Here is a 19,655-nt window from a genome sequence, read left to right as displayed (position 1 = left end):
TATTCTTCCCATCTGGCCATTCTTTTTGTTTTACTTTCAATTAGTTGTCCCTCTTTGTTTTTGATCATTATAATTTTTGTTGTCTGTGTCTTACTAATTTGGTCTATTTGTATATATAATCCATGAAGGTTATTTTCTTTTGATAACTTTTCTGCCATTTTGTATTTTTCTTCTAATCAGTTATTCTTTTCTCTTTTAACTAGTTTTCTAATTTCTCTGGTTAATCTATTATATTCATTTCTGTTATAGTTGTGTTTTAGTTTCATGCTTTTCCTTTGATTGCTTAACCTTTTTACTTCATTTGAGATCCAATCCTTTTTACTTTCTCTTTCTGTGTAAACTATTACTTTTCTGTCGAATTTAATATTATTTCCTTTAATTTGCACCAATGTTCTTCGATGTTAATATTCTGTTTTAGTAGTTCTTTCAAGTTTTTATCTAGTTCTAGTTGATATTTTCTTAGAATATTGTTGTCTTGTAGTTTTTTTTACATTCAGTCTCCTTTTGACTCTAAAAGTGCTTCCAGATTTTAACTTTATTCTTAGGTTTGCTAATACTAGCTTATGGTCTGATCCACAATCTGCAGTTTAGGATACTTGATTTCCATCTTTGGTTTACAATAATATAGTCTCTCATATTCTTGGTTTATCTATCTGGTGATATCCATGTCCATTTTCTTTGGGGTTTTGGATGTTTAAAGAGAGTGTTGGTTATTGTTAGTCTATTATTTGAGCAGAAGTTTAGCAGTCTTTCACCACGTTCATTGCTTTCTCCATACCCGAACTTTCCAATTACCCTTGGCCAGGTATCCCAGTCTTTGCCTACTTTTGCCTTTAAGTCCCCCATTACAATTAGGAGATCTTGACTTGATGTCTGCTGTACTGCATTTTGCAAATCTATATAGAACTCCTCAATGTCTTCTTCTGGTGATGTCGAAGTTGGTGAGTATACTTGAATAATAGTTAGTGATCCGATTGATGTTTTAAATCTTGCTTTAATTATCCTAGGTGAGATAGGATTGTAGGACAATAGAGAGTTTTGAGCCTTTGGTTTTAATATAAGTGCTGCTACTCCTTGGTATTTGTTGTCCTCCCTGCCTGAAGTTAAGATTTTGTACTGTCCATGGTGGAATTCTCCTTTTCCAGTCCATCTGGTTTCGCAGAGTCCAATCACTTCCCATCAGTAGTTGTCTAATTCATGCAGTAGTATTTCCAATGCTCCTTCCTGGTGAAAGTTCTTACATTGCATGTTCCTATGCTTGTTATGTTTTTCCTGCCTATTGGGTGATGTTTTGTTCCAGTAGCATATTTTTCGCCTTCACTATCTTGGTTTCCTAATAGTGGGCGCGACCCTTGTTTGACCAGGCGACGGTCGAGCCAGCATGTATCTTTAGATTGGTTAGAGTTCATTCGGTTTCAATGGTTAAGTTTTTGTCAAGTGTCAAAACCACCACTCCTTGACCTGAATTCAGCCGCTTTATTTAGTAGATAGTGGAAACTACAGTTTGAGAGGAAAGAGTCACCCCCCCCCCCGCCTTCGAGTTGCTCTAATAGCACTGGGGGGGGGAGTAAGATGTAAGACAGAGTAGAGGGAAAGAAGAGTAGAAGACCAGTCTCCGGATATGATATACCAAGTGTATATTGTATGAAGTAAGATCAGGTCTAGCTTGGGTATCTCGGGTTTGCCATGCCTGTACTCACGAATGTGAGCCCTGAGAACCTGTGCAAAGAACCCCTGTGCAAAAAGTGGTTTCAAGATAATCATATTCCACTGCTGGAATGGCCTGGGAATAGCCCAGACCTTAACCCAATCAAAAATCTATGGAGCCGACTAAAGAAACTTGTTAGTCAGAAGCAACCCACCAATAAAACCCAGTTAATAGAAGCAATAATTCAATCTTGGTTTCAAATTATAACACCTGCAGAACTAAAAAACTTGGTTCACTCCATGGGAAGGCATTGTAAGGCCGTAATTAATGCTAAAGGTTACCCAACTAAGTATTAACTCACATTGTGAGAATTTTTGTATATCTCATTTTTTCCTACGTGTTTGACTTTTCTTCTTTATAACTACTGTTCTAATAAAAAATCCTTCATAAAAGTTATTGCATTACATTCTTGATTAAATTATCTTTCCATTGATATATAATTTTATGGTGTTATGATCCATCAAATCTCAAAAATACATTTTCTCCAAAAGGTTTCCACAATTTTCACCACTAGTGTGTGTGTGTGTGTGTGTGTGTGTGTGTGTGTGTGTGTGTAGAAAGTTTTTTACCTTGGGTGTAATATATGTGAAAGATACCAAGAAATTTTATACTTGGTTTTAATCCTTTTCCCAAGTAAGCAAAACAAAGTTTTGCATGTGAAAAATATTCACATCAGAGCTACTTGTATATAGAGGCCAATGACTTCAAATCACTTGTTCCTTGTTCTTCCAAATGATCTTATTCTGATCAAACTGGGAGATGCTGCCATAATTGTGGTCCATCATGTTTAGCTGACCATGCCTTTGGATACCATGCACAGAATCAAATGGAAACAATCTACTATGCTTTACCACAACAAAAATAAACTTGAAAGAGCTTTCTTAGAATAAGCAGCAGATTTGGAAAACAAATTCTTAGGCCTCCCACCTAACAGCACTCCATAAAAGGCACACCCTCTTAGGACTTCAGGCTTTTCTAAATTTTTTCCACTTATTGTTTTGAGTGTTTTTGTGTGTACTTTTACAATTTTAAGATTGTATCCATTAAGGAAACTAATGGAAGATGAGCAAGGATTTAGAAGAGACAGAACTAATACTGTATTTCCTTCAATTTTACAGAAGTAGAATTGAAATAAATATAGGAAGGTGGTTAGATGTAAAATCAGGGGTAAGACAAGGATGCACATTATCTTCACCCTTATTCATCATGTGTATAGGTCACATTATGAAAGAAAGTGGCATTAGGCATGATATTAGAATTGGATATGTCAAACTTAGCTCTTTGCTTTATGCAGATGATGATGATGTAATCCTAGACACATGTAGTGCAAGTCTTCTCTAACTAAACTGAATAACAAATATAATTAATTTGGCATGAAAATTAGCAATAAAAAGACTAAAACTATGAAAATAGGCAGGAACAAAGAAAACTTCAGCTGCATTCTGAATGGAGATCCTATAGAACAAGTAAAATATTTCGGCTCTTTAGGAACAGTTTTTAGCGAAGATGGCAAGTTACATATGGAAAGAGACAACAGAATAAGCAAATCTGGTATATGGTGGGCAGCTAGCTGAATAAATTTATATGGAATAAGAAAGAAATTAACCAAAACACCAAACTGGCAGTATACAAGACAGTGTTCAAACCAGTTTTAAGGTATGGATCTGAGAGTTGGATTAAAAATAAAGCACTTAATCAAAGATGAGAGACCACAGATATCAGGGTTCTGTGAAAAATTAGGGGAGTGAACTGATGACATCAATTCCAGAATCATATTTAAAATGAGGATATTAGAAAGGATCTTGAGCAGAGCTAATCTAAGATACTATGGCCACTTAAATAGAATGGGTGAAGAAAGGTTAGCTAAACAGGTGTTTGGTGATGGCAGGAAAGAGACCCAGAGAAGACCGAGGTCTAGGTGGATTGATTCAGTCAGAACTGCCTTAGAAGAATGAAATGTTAGATATGACAATATTGGAGGGCTTACAAGTAAATAGACTAATTTGGAGGGAAATTGCAGATGGGAGATTAATAATAATATAAACTTAATCATGTAGTGCTGTCATAGTAACCTGAACGTCCCTTGAGGATACATATCAGGAAATTGATGATGAGAAGTACTGTGTACCAAATATTAATGTTAGATTGATTGTAAAAAAAGTTCTACGTAAAATTAAAAATATTTATACATGTTTTGTTGACTTTCAGAAAGCATTTGACAGTATAGGTCAGAAAGTTGCATTGGCTGTACTAAAATCTTATGGATAAGAACCATATGGCTATTGCTGAATATCATTGACAATACAGAAGCTGCTGTGAGCAGCTGTTTAGAAATAGGAAGATGGCTCCAGACAACAAGAGGCACATGGAGATGCAATATCCTCAAGCATCTTCATCATGCTTTTGGAAAGAACAATAGATATCATAAAAGATAATATAAGGGGAATTTCAATTCAAGGTTCAAAATGAAGAGTTTGTGATTTGCAGATAACATAGTCATTATGAAGAAGATGAAGAGGAACTAGAATATGGTCTGATAATGAACATTGATAAAAAAAAAAAAAAAAAAAAAAAAATTATATTTGGAGAGATAAGGATGAAAAAGCAAATAAAGGTCAATGGACAAGAACTGGAAGAGGTTAAGAACTTCACGTACCGAGGCAGCAACATGACGCATGATTTAGACTGTAAAAAATGAAATAGGATCTTGGATAACAAAAGCTAAAGTAAACCTACAGACAGTGTACAAGATATGGAATAGTAAATCATTGAGTCTCCCTGTAAAGTTAAGACTGCTGGAAACATGCATATTCCCAAATGCACTCTATAGCTGTGAGATATGGGTAATGGCCAAAGACTCTAAGATGATTATGGCTTTTGAAAGAACATGCTACAGAAAGATTCTGTGAATTGGGTGGGTGCAAAAAGTAACAAATGAAGAACTGTATTGCAAAAGTAAACAGCAAAGAAAACCTAATGCAAAAAATAATAATTCAAAGGAAACTAAAGATTTTTGGACATATCTGCAAAATAGATAACAGTAGAAAGATCGAAACCTTGATGCATGGTACAGTGGACAGTATAAACAGAAGAGAACGGCCAAGGCAAGAATGGATAGATGATGCAAAAAAGTGTTGTGGAAAGAGTTGACTGGATTTGAGTCATCTGGCAATAGACAGAGAGAAATGGTAAAGAATTGTGAAACAAGCATCAGACACCAGCGAGTATTGGACCCATGGGCAGTGATGAGGATATGATTTCTTATTATGTTTCCATGAAAGAAACAAAATATAGGATCCATTAAGCTTGGGTTTAATTGTTTCTCTGTGCTGTACTCATTCTATTAAACTTATGATGGCTGATTTATCTCGCAATTTTGTAATGGGCTTGAATAACTGGCATCTGTGCTGTGAGGTAGATCCTAGACAAGTATGAATAATGTATAAAGAGAATATAGGATAAGTGTTAATTATGGAGCATGAAATTTAAGCATGTTAAAGAGAAGGAATTAGAATGCTGGATAATATTTGCTTGCTTGGTTGGTGAAATGGTTAGCATATCAGCTCTTGAACTAACAGTCTATGTCTTTAAATCCTGCTCTGGATATGGAGGTTTGAAATTCATCTCCCACCTAAAGACAATAACATTGTCCAGCATGAAACCACTACCCTGCTTATTTTGAGCCCTGAAGTGGCTTGAAAAAGTTACATGTTTAGTATCTAGAATGAGGTTTCTGAGTCCTATGAAAAATATTCTATAATAGCATATCAGGAAATTGATGACGATGAGAAGTACTGTGTACCAAATATTAATGTTAAGATTGATTGTAAAAAAATTTTTTTCATAAAATTAAAAATGTTTATACCTGTTTTGTTGACTTTCAGAAAGCATTTGACAGTATAGGTCAGAAAGTTGCATTGACTATATATACATAGAAGTTGATATTTAAGTTAAGAAAAAAAGATGCTGAAGAATGGAATTGTCTTATAACTCCAGATATGAAATATGAACCTTTGATATCAGCAGTGGGAAACGTTGTCTAGCTACCACAGCAATGTATGCACCATGTAGCAGTGTTATGTTAGACAAATATACTGTTCTCAATAAGCTTTTGTATTATGTTCATTAAATATTAATATAATGATATAAACTTTTTTTTAATATAAATATTTGTATGTAATAAATGTATTCACCAGAATAAGCATGTAGTTTTTCAATTAAATCTTAATGAAAACTTACCACTATCCTGCTTATTGAATTAGTATTGTTAAAGTTTTTGATCATGCGATCAAAACTTTAGCAGATCATCTTGAACTGGAAGACATCCTTTTTAAATAGCAATAAAGAAAATATTTGCTGTGATTTCTTTGCCTATGCTATATTAAAGTCAAAGTAATGTGTAAAAAGCTGTCAGTGGTAAGTGTAAAATTTGTGGTTACCTTATATTGCAAGTGGAGTGCTTAAGGGTCAAAGCTGTATAACTGGGAGGAGACCTCCATATAGCCTTTTAAAGAATGTGGAGAACTGACTAGGGCTTCTGACCTAATGTCCAATCCTCATCACCTCGTAGTGCACCCTGTCAGATATCTACCTGGATACTGAACAAATGAGGATGGGTTGGCAATTTGGGATTTAGCCGACCAAATTGTATTCTTATTGGCCTAAACCACAATATAAATGATGGTACGACATGACAGAATTTCATGCTGAGTGGGGCGTTGCCCGGTTAAAACCAAGACCCCCCCCCCCCCTTGTTTTCACAAGGGAACTATGGCAAACAGTGAAAAGTCAGCTACTGGAACAAATCCTAAAAAAAACACGCCTCAACTCAACATCACCAGAGTTCAAAATTGCTACTATTAACTTGAGAAGCCTGAATGGCAAAGAAATAGAGCTAGCTGAGGAACTGGATAAGGACCAGATCGACATAATAGGGGTGACTGAAACAAAAAAGACAAACTGGTGAAATCTTTCTGAGCAATAGAATAAGTGAATAGAAGTTGAGCAGCTCTCAGATGTGAACTGTAGACCATTAAAGTTTTGATCATGTGATCAAAACTTTAGCGGATCATATCGAACTGGAAGACATCCTTTTTAAATCGCATTAAAGAAAATACCTGCTGTGATTTCTTTGCCTATGCTATGTTAAAGTAAAAGTGATGTGTAAAAAGCTGTCAGTGAAATAAAATATACAATGTCAGTAAAATACACAAACATTATTCAAGAAAAAATGAAAGAGTTTGAGAACAGGAACCAAACCGTGGAGGTTCAGTGGCAAATCCTGAAGAAAACATTGATCTTAATGATCTGGCTTAATCATAAGCTAGAGAAGCATGTGGTGAGGTTCTCTGCAAGGATAGAAAAATCAGAATTCCATGGTGGACACAGGAAGTTAGAGGCAGTGAAGGAAAAGAAAGCATATCAAAATTAAATGGTGAATAAGTCAGCTTGTGCTCTTAGAGAATACAGAGACAAATGTAAGAAAGATAAACACTGTGTAAAACTAGCAATGCCAATCAGGGAAAAGGAGTAGCTATAATATTCAACACAAAATATCAGGCTAATCTTCTTGAATGACAGGCAATATCAAGTAGAGTGATGTGGGCAAATATCAGAATGGAGAACTGGACAATCAGACTTTGTGCCTATGATCCCATAGAAGGTTCTACCAAGGTAGAAGTGGAGGAATTTTTTTGAGGCTTTAGAGAAAGCAACTGACGCAATGAAAAATGAAAAGTTGGTCCTTGTTGGGATCTAAATAGCAGAGTAGGAAATGATTGCCAGACATACAAAAATATTTTGGGAAAATTTGGAGAAAAGAGCAAATCTAATAATAATGGCAAATACCTGTTGGATTTCTGATCAGGACATGGTTAATAACAGAATGTTCCAACTTAAAAAAGTGCCCAAATTTGCATGGAGAGAAGAGGCAAGAAATAAGAAAAGTCTCATTGACTATGTAATTGTTGATAGTGATGTTTTCTCCCTGGGCAGGACACTAGTGTACAGAAGATTTGAAATTGGAAGTAATCACCATTTAGTCTTGAGCAGGATAAAATTGAATTTCATATTGAAAAGAATAACATGTAAGAAAGTTTTAAAGTAAATAGAAGTTGAGCAGCTTTCAGGTGTGAACTGTAGACTAAAATACACAAACATTATTGAAGAAAAAAATGAAAGAGTTTGAGAACAGGAACCAAACCTTGGAGGTTCAGTGGCAAATCCGAAGAAAACATTGATTAAGACAGAGAGGCGTGTGGTGAGGTTGTCTGCAAGGATAGAAAAATCAAAACTCTATGGTGGACACAGGAAGTTAGAGGCAGTGAAGGAAAAGAAGAAAGCATATCAAAAGTTCCTGGCAAACAAGTCAGCTTGTGCTCTTAGAGAATACAGAGACAAATGTAAGACAGCTAAACACTGTGTAAAATTAGCTAAACAAGTCATGGGAAGACATTAGTAAGAACATAGAAAATAAATATCAAAAAGGTGGCAAGATATTCTGGAGGTTGTTGAAGAAGTTCAGAAATGGAGGAAAGAATGCTGTAAAAGGAATTAAAGATGATAAAGGTGACATGAAAACTGGAGAAAAAGATATCCTTGATGTATGGGAGTAATTACTTCGAAAAATTGCTAAATGAAATAATCAGTAAGAGCACAGTGGTAAAAAAAAAAAAAATCCTCAACAGGCATGAAATCAGGAATACATATCCATACTTGAAATAGAAAAAACCATCAAAAACCTGAAATGTGGAAAGGCAGGTGGAGTAGATTCTATTCAACTAGAAATGTTCAAGTATGGAGGTATAAGTCTTACAGTGGCTGTGCTGCGCAGTTCAGAATGCCTGGACAGATGAAAGAATTCCCGATGATTGGAGTAGAGCTCTCATAGTACCTATATATAAAAAGGGGAAATAAAACAATGTGAGAATTAGAGAGGTGCATCCCTACTGATTGTTTCTGGTTAGATTTATGCTAGTATACTTGAGAAATGGTTGAGAAAGGTCGTGGAAGGGAACCTTGTGAAGAGCAAGCTGGATTCAGGCCAAATAGAGGCTGTGTCAACTATCTGTGAACTATTTTCACAAATAGTTGAGAAATCAAGGGAATATAACAAAGATCTGTATTTAAGTTTCTTAGTCCTGCAAAAGGCATATGACTAGGTACCAAGAGAAAAGCTATTCAAAACACAACAGTTATATGGTATCAGTGGGGCATTATATCAAGCAATACTTAGTCTTTATTTGAGTTGTAAGTCAGCAGTTAAAATTGAAGGAAGTACAGGAAGATGGTTTAATGTTAAATCTGTTGTCAGACAAGAATGTACATTGTTCCCTCTGTTATTCATTATCTATATGGATCACATTATGGAGGAAAGCGGTATTAAACCTGATATCAAAATTGGAGATGTTAATCTCAGCTGTTTGCTTAATGGGATGATGTTATACTTCTAATTAAATCCGCTTCAAATCTGCAAGATTCTCTGACTAAATTGAATAACTGTTGTAATAGATATGGTATGAAGGTTAGCAATAACAAGACTGAAAATGGGCAGAAGCATTGAAAATATCAACTGCGTTGTGAATGGAGAACCTGTGGAACAAGTAAAACATGTCAGCTACTTAGGCATGATTTTTAGTGAAGATGGTAAATTTAAATATGGAAATAGACAGTAGAATGAACAAAGCTGGTATGGTAGGAAATCAAATGAACAAAATTATATGGAATAAGAGAGAAATTAGTCAAAATACTAAATTAGTTGTATACAAGACAGTGTTCAAACCAGTTTTAACTTATGGATCTGAGAGCTGGGTCAGAAGTAAAACACTTGACTAAAGACTAGACACTGCAGATATGAGAGTCCTGAGAAATATTAGAGGCATGAACAGATGGCAACATCATATTAGAAATGAGGGTATTAGGAAAGAACTTGACATTGTTAGCATTCAGGAATGTGTTAGTAGAGCGAATTTCGTGTGGTATGGTCACTTAAATAGAATGGGAGAAGAAAGATTAGCAAAACCAGTGTTCTCTGTTAGGTTGCAAGGAAAAGACCCAGAGGAAGACCATGATATAGATGGATTGATATAGTAAAAAGTGCCTTAGAAGACAGAAATATAAGATCTGATAATGTTGGAGTCTTGACAGCTAGCAGATTGATTTTGAGGAAAATTGTAGGTAGCAAGTTAGTGGTGATGTAAGTTTTTCATGTAGTACTATTACATATCCTGTACACCCCTTCAGGGTACATGTCAGGAATTTGATGATGATTATATGGTAAGTATAGCCGAAAATAAACATTTTGAAAAGAATTGGATTTCAACGGTATGGATGCGAACACAGATTGATAAGAAAATAACTATTTATTAACTTAACCTCCCTACCAGTCGATGTGGATGAAATAGTGACACCAAATTGCACTTCTTATCCATGTTATTCAATGAGTGTTAGAGCTTCGTATCCAGATTTAGCTGAATGTCTATAGACGTCGTGGCCGGTTGGGGGGTTAAAAGCTAATATTTCGCTGGTATTATATCCAGCATCTTCATAGCACACAAACAAAGTTTGTTACAAAGGCAAGACAACCACAATTCAGTGTAACAGTGGGGCTAGTATAAATAATTGCAGCGTGCAACACAAGAATAAAGTCCTAATACAGTGCCATCTAAGTTTAAAAAAAAAAAAAAACAGTAGTCCCAAAGTTTGAAAAAAATGAAATGAAATTAAATTAAATTAAATTAAAATAAATAAATAATAATTTGGTCTTAGGATGACTATTTCCCAAATCTTTGGTCGATTTATACAGCCATACTTGTTAAGTTTTTGGAGTATGTTTTAAGGCTTCTGCTGATTCCAGGAACAACTTCTCTGACTTGTAGAAGCTTCTGTGCAATACTTTTGTTTGTTTTTTTCATTGATCCTGTGTGCTGGGGTATCCAATGTATGGTCTGCCAGACTCTACTTGCCATAACGAAAACCTATCCACGCATATTGAAAAGAAATTTTGGGGATCATCTTATATGCACAATTCTCTTTTATGCCAGCATATATGGTAAATAAAAATAAAAAAAAAATACAAGAAATATAAAATCAGTAAAGAAAAAAGTAAAAATAAAATCTTCGTCTATCCACAGTATGAATGTATTATAGGTTTGCAAAAACTTTTTTGGGGGGGAGCCACATTAAAAAAAAAAAAAAAGCCATAGAGTAAACATGTAGCAAGCTTTACTTTATATAATTGAAAGTAATGATAAGGATGATGACTAGAGCTGAGTCCTCTTCTGTTGATGATAGGATACCATTTGGGCATGAGGAAAAGCATTTGGTAGTCTTTACTGAGAGATTTGCATAGGATGTGACCTTTCTGCATTTAGCACTTCCAAAAAGAATTTTTTCCACTTCTGTGCAGTAGCTTAAGCTGAATACAAAGCTGCTCATTGTCTCAAACCAGTTCTAATGCATTGAGTCCTGTTCTGTTGAAAGTTTATTTTTCACTTGGTTAGAGTATAATAAAATTAGTTTAATCCTTTATCCAAGTGTGAGCAAATAAAGTTTGCACCTGAAAGTATCTTCAGGACTGGGGTAAGGTGGTACAACATCAGGGCAACTCGTTGCAAAGGTGGAGCAAGATACCAACACTTCTGTCTCAGTATCTCCTATAATGCAAAACACATCGCCTTGCGGATATGTCTAATGTTATGCATTAAGGGAAGGGCCACTACCCAGACTAGTTTCGACCTTTATTGAGGTCTCTTCAGTGAAGAGACTGAGAGTAACTGAGTTTCCAGATTTACTGTAAATCATAGGTTCTTAAAAAAAATTTTTTTTATCTATAATCCCTTTTCATAAGACAAAAGCTTCCATGGAGTCTGAAGACTCATTGTGGGTAGTTAAATACTCAGACCACAATAACTATTATACTTGCCTTAAATGCATTCACTGTTGGAGCACTCACCACTCATTGTGGCAGTGAATTCCATTTATTAACCGCCTACCAAGCAAAAAATTTCCTTTTCACTTTCTTCTCACATCATCCATTACCCTATGCAGTAATTTCCCTGTATCTGATAGGCTCCTCTCACCACCTTATATATCTCAATCATATCACTCTTCCTCCTATCAGCCAATCTCTCCAAAACCACATACCCTCAATCTGTCCTCATATTCAAAATATCTCAATCATATCACTCCTCCTCCTATCAGCCAATCTCTCCAAAACCACATACCCTCAATCTGTCCTCATATTCAAAATTCCATAGTCCTGAGAACAGTCAGCCATATGTTGCTTATCCATATATGTCAGTATTCTTTGAAATTTTCTGGATAACCTTTACAACTTTTGCAATGTGTTCCCTGAACTTGATTTTCCTACCCACCAAGAACGGCAGATCCCTTGTCTCCTCCTAAAGCCAAGTTATAATATGGTAAACCTCTATAATAAATTTAGTTTAATCCTTTATCCAAGTGTAAGCAAACTAAGTTTGCACCTGAAGTATCTTCAGGACTGAGGCAACTCGTAAAGGTGGACCAAGCTCTCATCTCTACTTGTCTTATTATCTCCCATAATGCAAAGCACATCTCCTTGCGGACATTTATAATACTATGCATTAAGAGAAGGACCACTACCCAGACAGGTTTAGACCTTTATTGAGGTCTTGTCAGTGGGAGCCAGACCCAGAGGTGTGACACTAAGGTGGAAGCAATGGAGAAGTCATATTTACTTATACGAGTTGCCAAAAGGTGTTTCACCTTATTATTAAATTACTCTGGATTTAGAGAAAGATGTTGGAAGTTTTTCCCCACTTGGTTAGACTATAATAAATTTAGTTTAATCCTTTATCCAAGTGTAAGCAAACAATGTTTGTGCCTGAAGTATCTTCAAGACTTTGGCAACTCATATAGGTAAATGACTTCTCCATTGCTTCTGCCTTAGTATTACCACCTCTGGGTGTGGCTCCCACTGACAAGACCACAATAAAGGTCGAAACCAGTCTGAGTAGTTGCCCTTCCCTTAATGCATAGCATTATATTGCCAGCCTGGTTGCCCAAGTGGTTAGCATATCTGCTCTCCAGCCAAAAGGTTGCGGGTTCGAATCCCACCATGGGCATGGATGTTTGTAATTGTCTGTGAAAATACTAGTGATGGTGGTTGGTGTAGATGATGGAAGGTATGGTTTTTGTGAAGAGAGAGTTGTAGAGTAGGTGACCTCCCTCGATGAGTCTTTGGACTCCCTGGAGGTGTTAATAATTATAATAATAATTAATAATATATAATAATAATAATTATACATGTCCGCAAGGAGATGTTCTTTGCATTATGGGAGATACCAAGACAAATAGTGATGAGAGCTTGGTCCACCTCTACCACGAGTTGCCTCAGTCCTGAAGATACTTCAGGCATAAACTTTGTTTGCTTACACTCGGATAAAGGATTAAACTAAATTTATTATAGTCTAGCCAAGTTGAAAAAACTTCCAACATAGTTAACCTCATTGCACTTTCTCTGGCCAAACCATAATTTACAATATTGCAACACTGAAATGACATCCTCATTCTCCAGCCTAAAATACCAACCTATTCAAATCCTCTTGTAACAACAACACATCAGAACTGCCTGACATTGCTGTTCCTAAATTAGCATCACCTGCACACAACTGAGTATCTCCTTTCACACTCTGAACTGTATCATTGATATGTAAGGTAAACAACAGTGGTCCCAGAACAGAACCTTGTGGTACTCTACTTGTCACTTTCCTGTCTTTTTTTTTGGGGGGGGGGGACATTACACCTTCATACACAACTTGCTGGATCCATTCAGTCAACCATCCCTATAACCAATCTGATTCTTAACAAATAATTATTCATCTCCATTCTGCTCAATTTCAACAGTAGTTTATGTGTGATATTTTGCTGAAATGCTTTAGCAAAATTCAAATAAATCATAGTATAAGCATCTCTTCTATCCAATACCAGTATTCACCCTATTATAAAATGTAACCAAAGTTACTAAGCGGAGCATGACCTCCTCTTAACAAGCCCATGCTGCTCTCTCAAAAGATTTCCATTCTCATCAATCCATGTTTGTATTCTCTAATGCTTTCACCACTACACTTGGTCTATAGTTTGACACTAGGGATGCACTGAATCATGATTTGGCCTAATACTGAATATTTTGTTTGAAATTTGGTCAAAGCATACTGAATTAAATTTTATAAACAAAGATTTTTTGGGGGAAAAAAAATTAAAAGCTGTTTTTATTTAAATATTGCATGTATGTTTTTTGTTCCAAACATTTATTTATAAAATTTAATTCAGCCTGCTTTTGGCCAAATTGCAGAATGAAGATTGAAAAATGTGTGATACTTCACCTAATTATATAACCACATGAAAATGCAAAAATAAAAAGACCTATCCATTATTTCACAATCAAATATATATAGAAACTTGGAAAGTTTTTTTTTTTTTTTTGGGGGGGGGGGGGGGGGGGGAAGACAGAGAGCTTATGCAACCTGTGGCTTTGGAGTTGTCCTGTCTTTCACTAATTAAAAGACAAAAGCTCTGCCTAAGTGACTGTATATTTGCCTTTTATTAAGTTTTTTTTATTTTTTTTTTTTATTTCACTGGCCTCACAATTGCTTTGAACTTGGTTTTCATCAAAGAGCAGTCAGAAACTTTAAGAGGACAAAAACTCTCATTCAGTACCAAAGCATCAAGACCACATCTGCCTTATCAAATCTCAGAAATCTGATCTTGCACAACATGAAATTAAAAATGCTGACTATAGGATCTAGTGGCAAAATGCCAAGCTACTACATAGATTTGCATATAAACATGAATGTTTACATAGAGAAAGTGCTGAAGCCTTACTTCATAGACCTAATCTTAATCGAAATGACTGTCTCACTATTCCAAAGTTTGGAAAATTGTTATCCTCAATTGTATTCAATAATTTATATGCTATATTTTAATTTTAGTCCAGAAGTTTTTAATCCATGAACATGGACTGTATGCATAGAGGGACTCCAATTTAAGCATGTGCACTACTGTTTTTTTGAATTCAATTCCTATTGTTGTTTGTTAGTTGTATTGATGATGTCTTATGATACATAAGCTGAATATTTACATAATAAAAAAAAAAGTTATTTGCTGTGGCATACATGTTATTCTATAGTTATGGATACCCCACTGTATTAAAAAAAAACATTATTAATGGATCCTGGCGATGTCTGAGGGAGAAGAAAGTACCGGAGAAATATGTCATGTTGATGCAAGAGATGTACAGAAATGTGAAGACAAGTGTTGGAACCTGCCTGGGAGTGACAGAAAGTTTTTTTGTGACAGTTGGCTTGCATCAAGGGTCTACATTAAGTCCGTTCCTGTTTAATATTGTGATGGAGGAAGTGAGAGAAGATGTGCCTTGGACTATGTTGTATGCAGATGACATCGTGCTGTGTGCAGAATCAAGAGAAGTGGCAGCCAAACTGGAAAGTTGGAGGAAAGTACTGGAAGAGAGCGGTATGAGACTGAGTAGAAGTAAGACTGAGTATATGTGTTGCAAAGTGGATGGCAGCCCGCAGACAGATCTGGAGCTGGAAGGAAATGTCGTCAGGAAGGTCAGTGACTTTAGATACTTAGGTTCAACAATGAAAGAGGATGGTGAGGCTGAGAAGGAAGTGGGATGCAGGATGAAGGAACTGAAGAGAGATTGCTGGAATGCTATGTGATGAGGGTGCCGATCAATCTAAAAAGCAAAATCTACAGGACAGTAGTGAGACCAGCTATGACATATGCTATGGAAACTGTGGCCCTGAGGAAAAGTAACATCAGCAGGATGGAAGTAGCAGAGATGAGAATGCTTAGGTGGATGTGCAGTGTGACCAGAAAACATCGTCTGAGAAATAACTATGTAAGGAGAACGGTGAAAGTTACGAACTTAGGAGCAAAGATACAGGAGGCAAGGTTGAGATGGTTTGGTCATGTGATAAGGAGGGAGGAAGAGTATGTGGGAAGAAAGGTCATACAGATGGATATGCAGGGGAAGAGGAAGCGTGGACGGCCAAAGAAGAGATGGAAGGAGATGGTGGAGGAGGACTTGAGGATGAAGAACTTGGATGTGGCTACAGCCCAAGACAGGAAGTTGTGGAGGAGACTCACCACAAACAGCGAGCCTACTTAAGTGGGAAAAGCTGCAGAAGAAGACGATTAGTGGATCCTGGCAGTACTCTTTAGGTTAGGTTTTTTAATACTCTAGTGTCAGTTTCTGTATAGTTTTAAATAAAATGAGAAATAAAAACAATGAACACATTTATTATTATTAATAAATGTGTTCATTTTAAATATGTATGCTGTGTTCACATATTTAAAAATATGTATGTGAACACAGCAGTGGAACTGGATGGCATATCAGCACTGTGTACTACTTGAATGTGTGCAAGAGGGCATTGCTTCTGACGAAGAGGGTAAGATAGTAACATTGCATAAAGGTGACTCCAAGACAGGGGTGTAGCAAACTACAGATGAATTAATATATCAGGAGTAGTTGTTATAGTTGGTGTTTGTGCATAAAGTATCTTCACAACTGGGCTGCTTGCATATAGAGGCTAATGACTTTGCACCATTTCTATCCCATAATATAAAGCAGACATCTTTACATAATGCTATGCATTATGGGAAGGGCCACTACCCAGACTGGTTTCAACCTTTATTGAAGTCTTATTGTTGTCTTAAAGATTTTGGTCTTTATTGAGGTCATAATGTTGAACTTTGTTTGTGTAAATACAAGATTGTCTAAAGGTTAAGAAGATAAGCTTGTGAGATTGTGAATTAAGAGTGATATGAGATCTAGTAAAATAAGTGACCCAGATTTTGATTGGCAATAACTGCCATTAAAATGTAACAAAACAATTAAACGAGAATAAGAAGTTGTTTGCATAATTTTGAATTGGAATTTGGGCTTGAGAATCGTGTGCACAAAGATGTTGATGAAAGTTCTGATAGACAATCGTGAAAAGAAACATTTGCTCCAACATTTTGGAAAGATTTATGAGGGATTATCCTTTTAAATAAGATTATTACAATAGATAAATGTTGGGCATTCCAATATAATCTCCAAACATGCAAATATCTCCAGTGGGAAACAAGCATGTTTCTAGAGAAGGCAAAATGTCATATTCAGAATCGAAATTATATCAGTTGGCAGTTTTTGACATCAAAAAAATTATATACCACACATTTATGACACTGACCTCTTATTGTGGCACTTCTATAAAGTTTTTAGAGCATTTAAGAGGAAACTTTGCCCAAAATAATTCAATGATGAATTGGTGTTTCATCATAATAATGCTCCTTCTACTTGGCATTATCAGTTGAGCAGATTTCCTAGTGCAAATCTATATCACATCTTTGGGGATACCTGCCATGTACTTATCCCCCTCCCTTCATTCTTGTGAATCTTTGTTTACAAAGCTTAAAAAAAATTCCAGAAAAATATTTTAGCAGTTTTGAAACAAAGCAAAACATGATGGTGCTCCTAAAGGGTATACTATAAACAGAGTTCCAAAAATCTTTTCATTCATGAAAAAAAAAGAGTAAAGAGGTGTCAAGTATTGGGTATGGAATGTTTGAAGATATATGTATTTAAATGTGTGAATTTTTTTTTATTTACTTGGTCTGTTCTTCCCCCACATATTTTCTGAACATCAGACATTTCTACTTGTTTTGCTACACATAATTTGCTTGGGACAAAGTAGCTTGTATTCTCAGTCTGGTTTGTCTCATAAGAGGCAAACTCAAGTTCCAAGGTTAAAATTGACTGCCTTCCAGCTGGAAAAATAAATATATAAATTTTTCCCCAGAAAAGAGATGCTTGAAGTGCTGTTTAAAACTATGCCACTGATGGTTTTAGCCTGTAAATAGCTAAAAATAGCAAGTTACAAGATAACTAAAAAACAACTGCTCATAATGTTTTCCAACATTTAAATTGAAAAAAATGTAAGTTGTATATTGGATGAAGCCTTTGAGCAGTTATAAACTATTAAAGATTAATCATGAATATAACTGCTAAAACTTAACTACTACCCACTGATCAAGCTCTAGTGAACACCTACCCAAATATACTGTGAAGCTTGGATATCATATCTATTAAGAGTAATCTGCATAACACTGGAAATGGAGCATGTATGCTCACTTTCCAGTGTTATGCAGATTACTCTTTGACACTAAGTCTGGTTATGGAAGAATATTTTATTTCCTTAAAATTAGATATTTAATTTTTAATAATCCATTATAAATATTTAAAATAACTGAGTTTTTTTTTTTGTACTTTATTTACTTTTCTTATGGCTATTTTATGTTTGTGTAAAATTAATAATTTAGGTATCAAATGAATCAAGTTAATAGTATGTGAGTCAATATTATAAACTGCCATTTTAATTTAATCCTAGGGCTTTGTCAACTCAGGTTATGCTGTAAATGGTATTGCACATGTAAGTATGTAATTATAAATGTTTTTATTTTTGTAGTCTTGCATCTTTAATCTGCTATTTTTCCATGAGAGGATAATTCTTCTTGTAGTATGTAGTCCTAATTGAGGTAGTCTGCATGAAAGAGGAAATGTAAACATACTACTGATAATATTAAAAGGCTTCAATTTAGTATAAGTATGATATTGAATGAGAATATAATCTTCATTACATTCTCATAAACTCTGATAAATTTGAAAACTTAAGTTTCTTTCTATATTTGGTTATGGTTATAAAATATGAATGGATCCATAATATCTTCATTATTACGAATTAGAGCCATTCTGCTCTGTATTTTAGTATTTGATTATGCACCTATTGAGAGTTTGATTTACAATAAATTTAGCTTTCTCAGATGGAATTGCTATGGTATTAAACTGCTTTTTGTCCCTATAGATTTCTGCCTGATCTCTGATGACAGCCTGATGGAATTCAAATTTGTATGACACATCTGTTTGTGTTACTAAAGTTACCTTTAGTAACTTCAGAACCAGCAAGTAATTCAACATAATGTCATTGGGTGGTGGTGGAAGTTCAATGAAATCCAATGATTTTCAGCAGCAGGATGCATATCATGGCAGTTCAGATATGAAGAAGTTGGAATGAACCTAAGACTGATACTTTGTAACTAAGGTCTTGGTTTAGACCTCTGATGGTCTTTCAAACAAACTGAATTGCTTGCTCTGTAATGGGAACAAAGAGTTTGAAACAACAAACCAGCCAAGAAAAACATCATAAAAATAAAAAATAAATAAAAAATCCAAAAAATGATAAATGACAAAAATTCAACATCCCAAAAATCATAAAAAATGAGACAAATCGAACCCTTAAATCTCATAAAAAAAACAAAATTCAGCACTCCAAAATCTCATTTAAAAACGACAAAAATCCAACATTCCAAAAAATTATAGCAAAAAAATTTTAAAATTCAACATAAAATCAAAAATCATAAAAAAAATGACAAAAATCCAATATCCAAAAATCATAAATGATGACAATCAAAAATCCAACATCCAAAACAAAAATCATAAAGGCAAAAATTACACATCACAAAAAATAAGACATTCAACATTCCAAAAAAATAAAAAACTACAAAAATCAACATCCCAAAAAATCGTAAAAATAAAAATCCAACACCCAAAAAATCATAAAAAACAACAAAAATGAACATTCAAAAAAAAAATAATAAATCCCAAAAATCATAAGAACAATAATCCAACATCCAAACAACCATAAAGGAATGACAAAAAATTAACATCCAAAAAATCATAAATGAAAAATCCAACACCTAAAAATCATAAAAAATGATGACAAAAATCCAACTTCCAAAAAATCATGGAATATCACAAAATCCAAATGTTGAAAAATCCAACATCCAAAAAAAAAGAGAAAACAAAAAATCAACATCCATTTTAAAAATGCAAAAATTC

At 34.9% G+C, this 19,655-nt stretch overlaps 1 protein-coding gene across 5 annotated transcripts in view; it reads left to right on the top strand.

Annotated features, from left to right (window-relative positions):
* Positions 1-19,655, top strand: part of LOC150108648 (single-stranded DNA-binding protein 3-like) — a 511,764-nt gene that overhangs the window by 72,088 nt on the left and 420,021 nt on the right. For all 5 annotated transcript variants that reach the window (XM_090416121.1, XM_090416119.1, XM_090416120.1 and 2 more), the window contains exon 5: positions 18,148-18,189. In XM_090416121.1, the coding sequence (XP_090272247.1) occupies positions 18,148-18,189 (42 nt within the window). The remainder of the gene's footprint in view (positions 1-18,147; positions 18,190-19,655) is intronic.

This window comes from Typopeltis vanoorti, chromosome 3 (assembly GCF_054136105.1).
Source record: "Typopeltis vanoorti isolate ZY-2024b chromosome 3, IOZ_Tvanoo_1.0, whole genome shotgun sequence".
In the NCBI taxonomy this organism is placed as follows: domain Eukaryota; kingdom Metazoa; phylum Arthropoda; class Arachnida; order Uropygi; family Thelyphonidae; genus Typopeltis; species Typopeltis vanoorti.
This window is presented reverse-complemented; position numbering and strand designations above follow the sequence as displayed.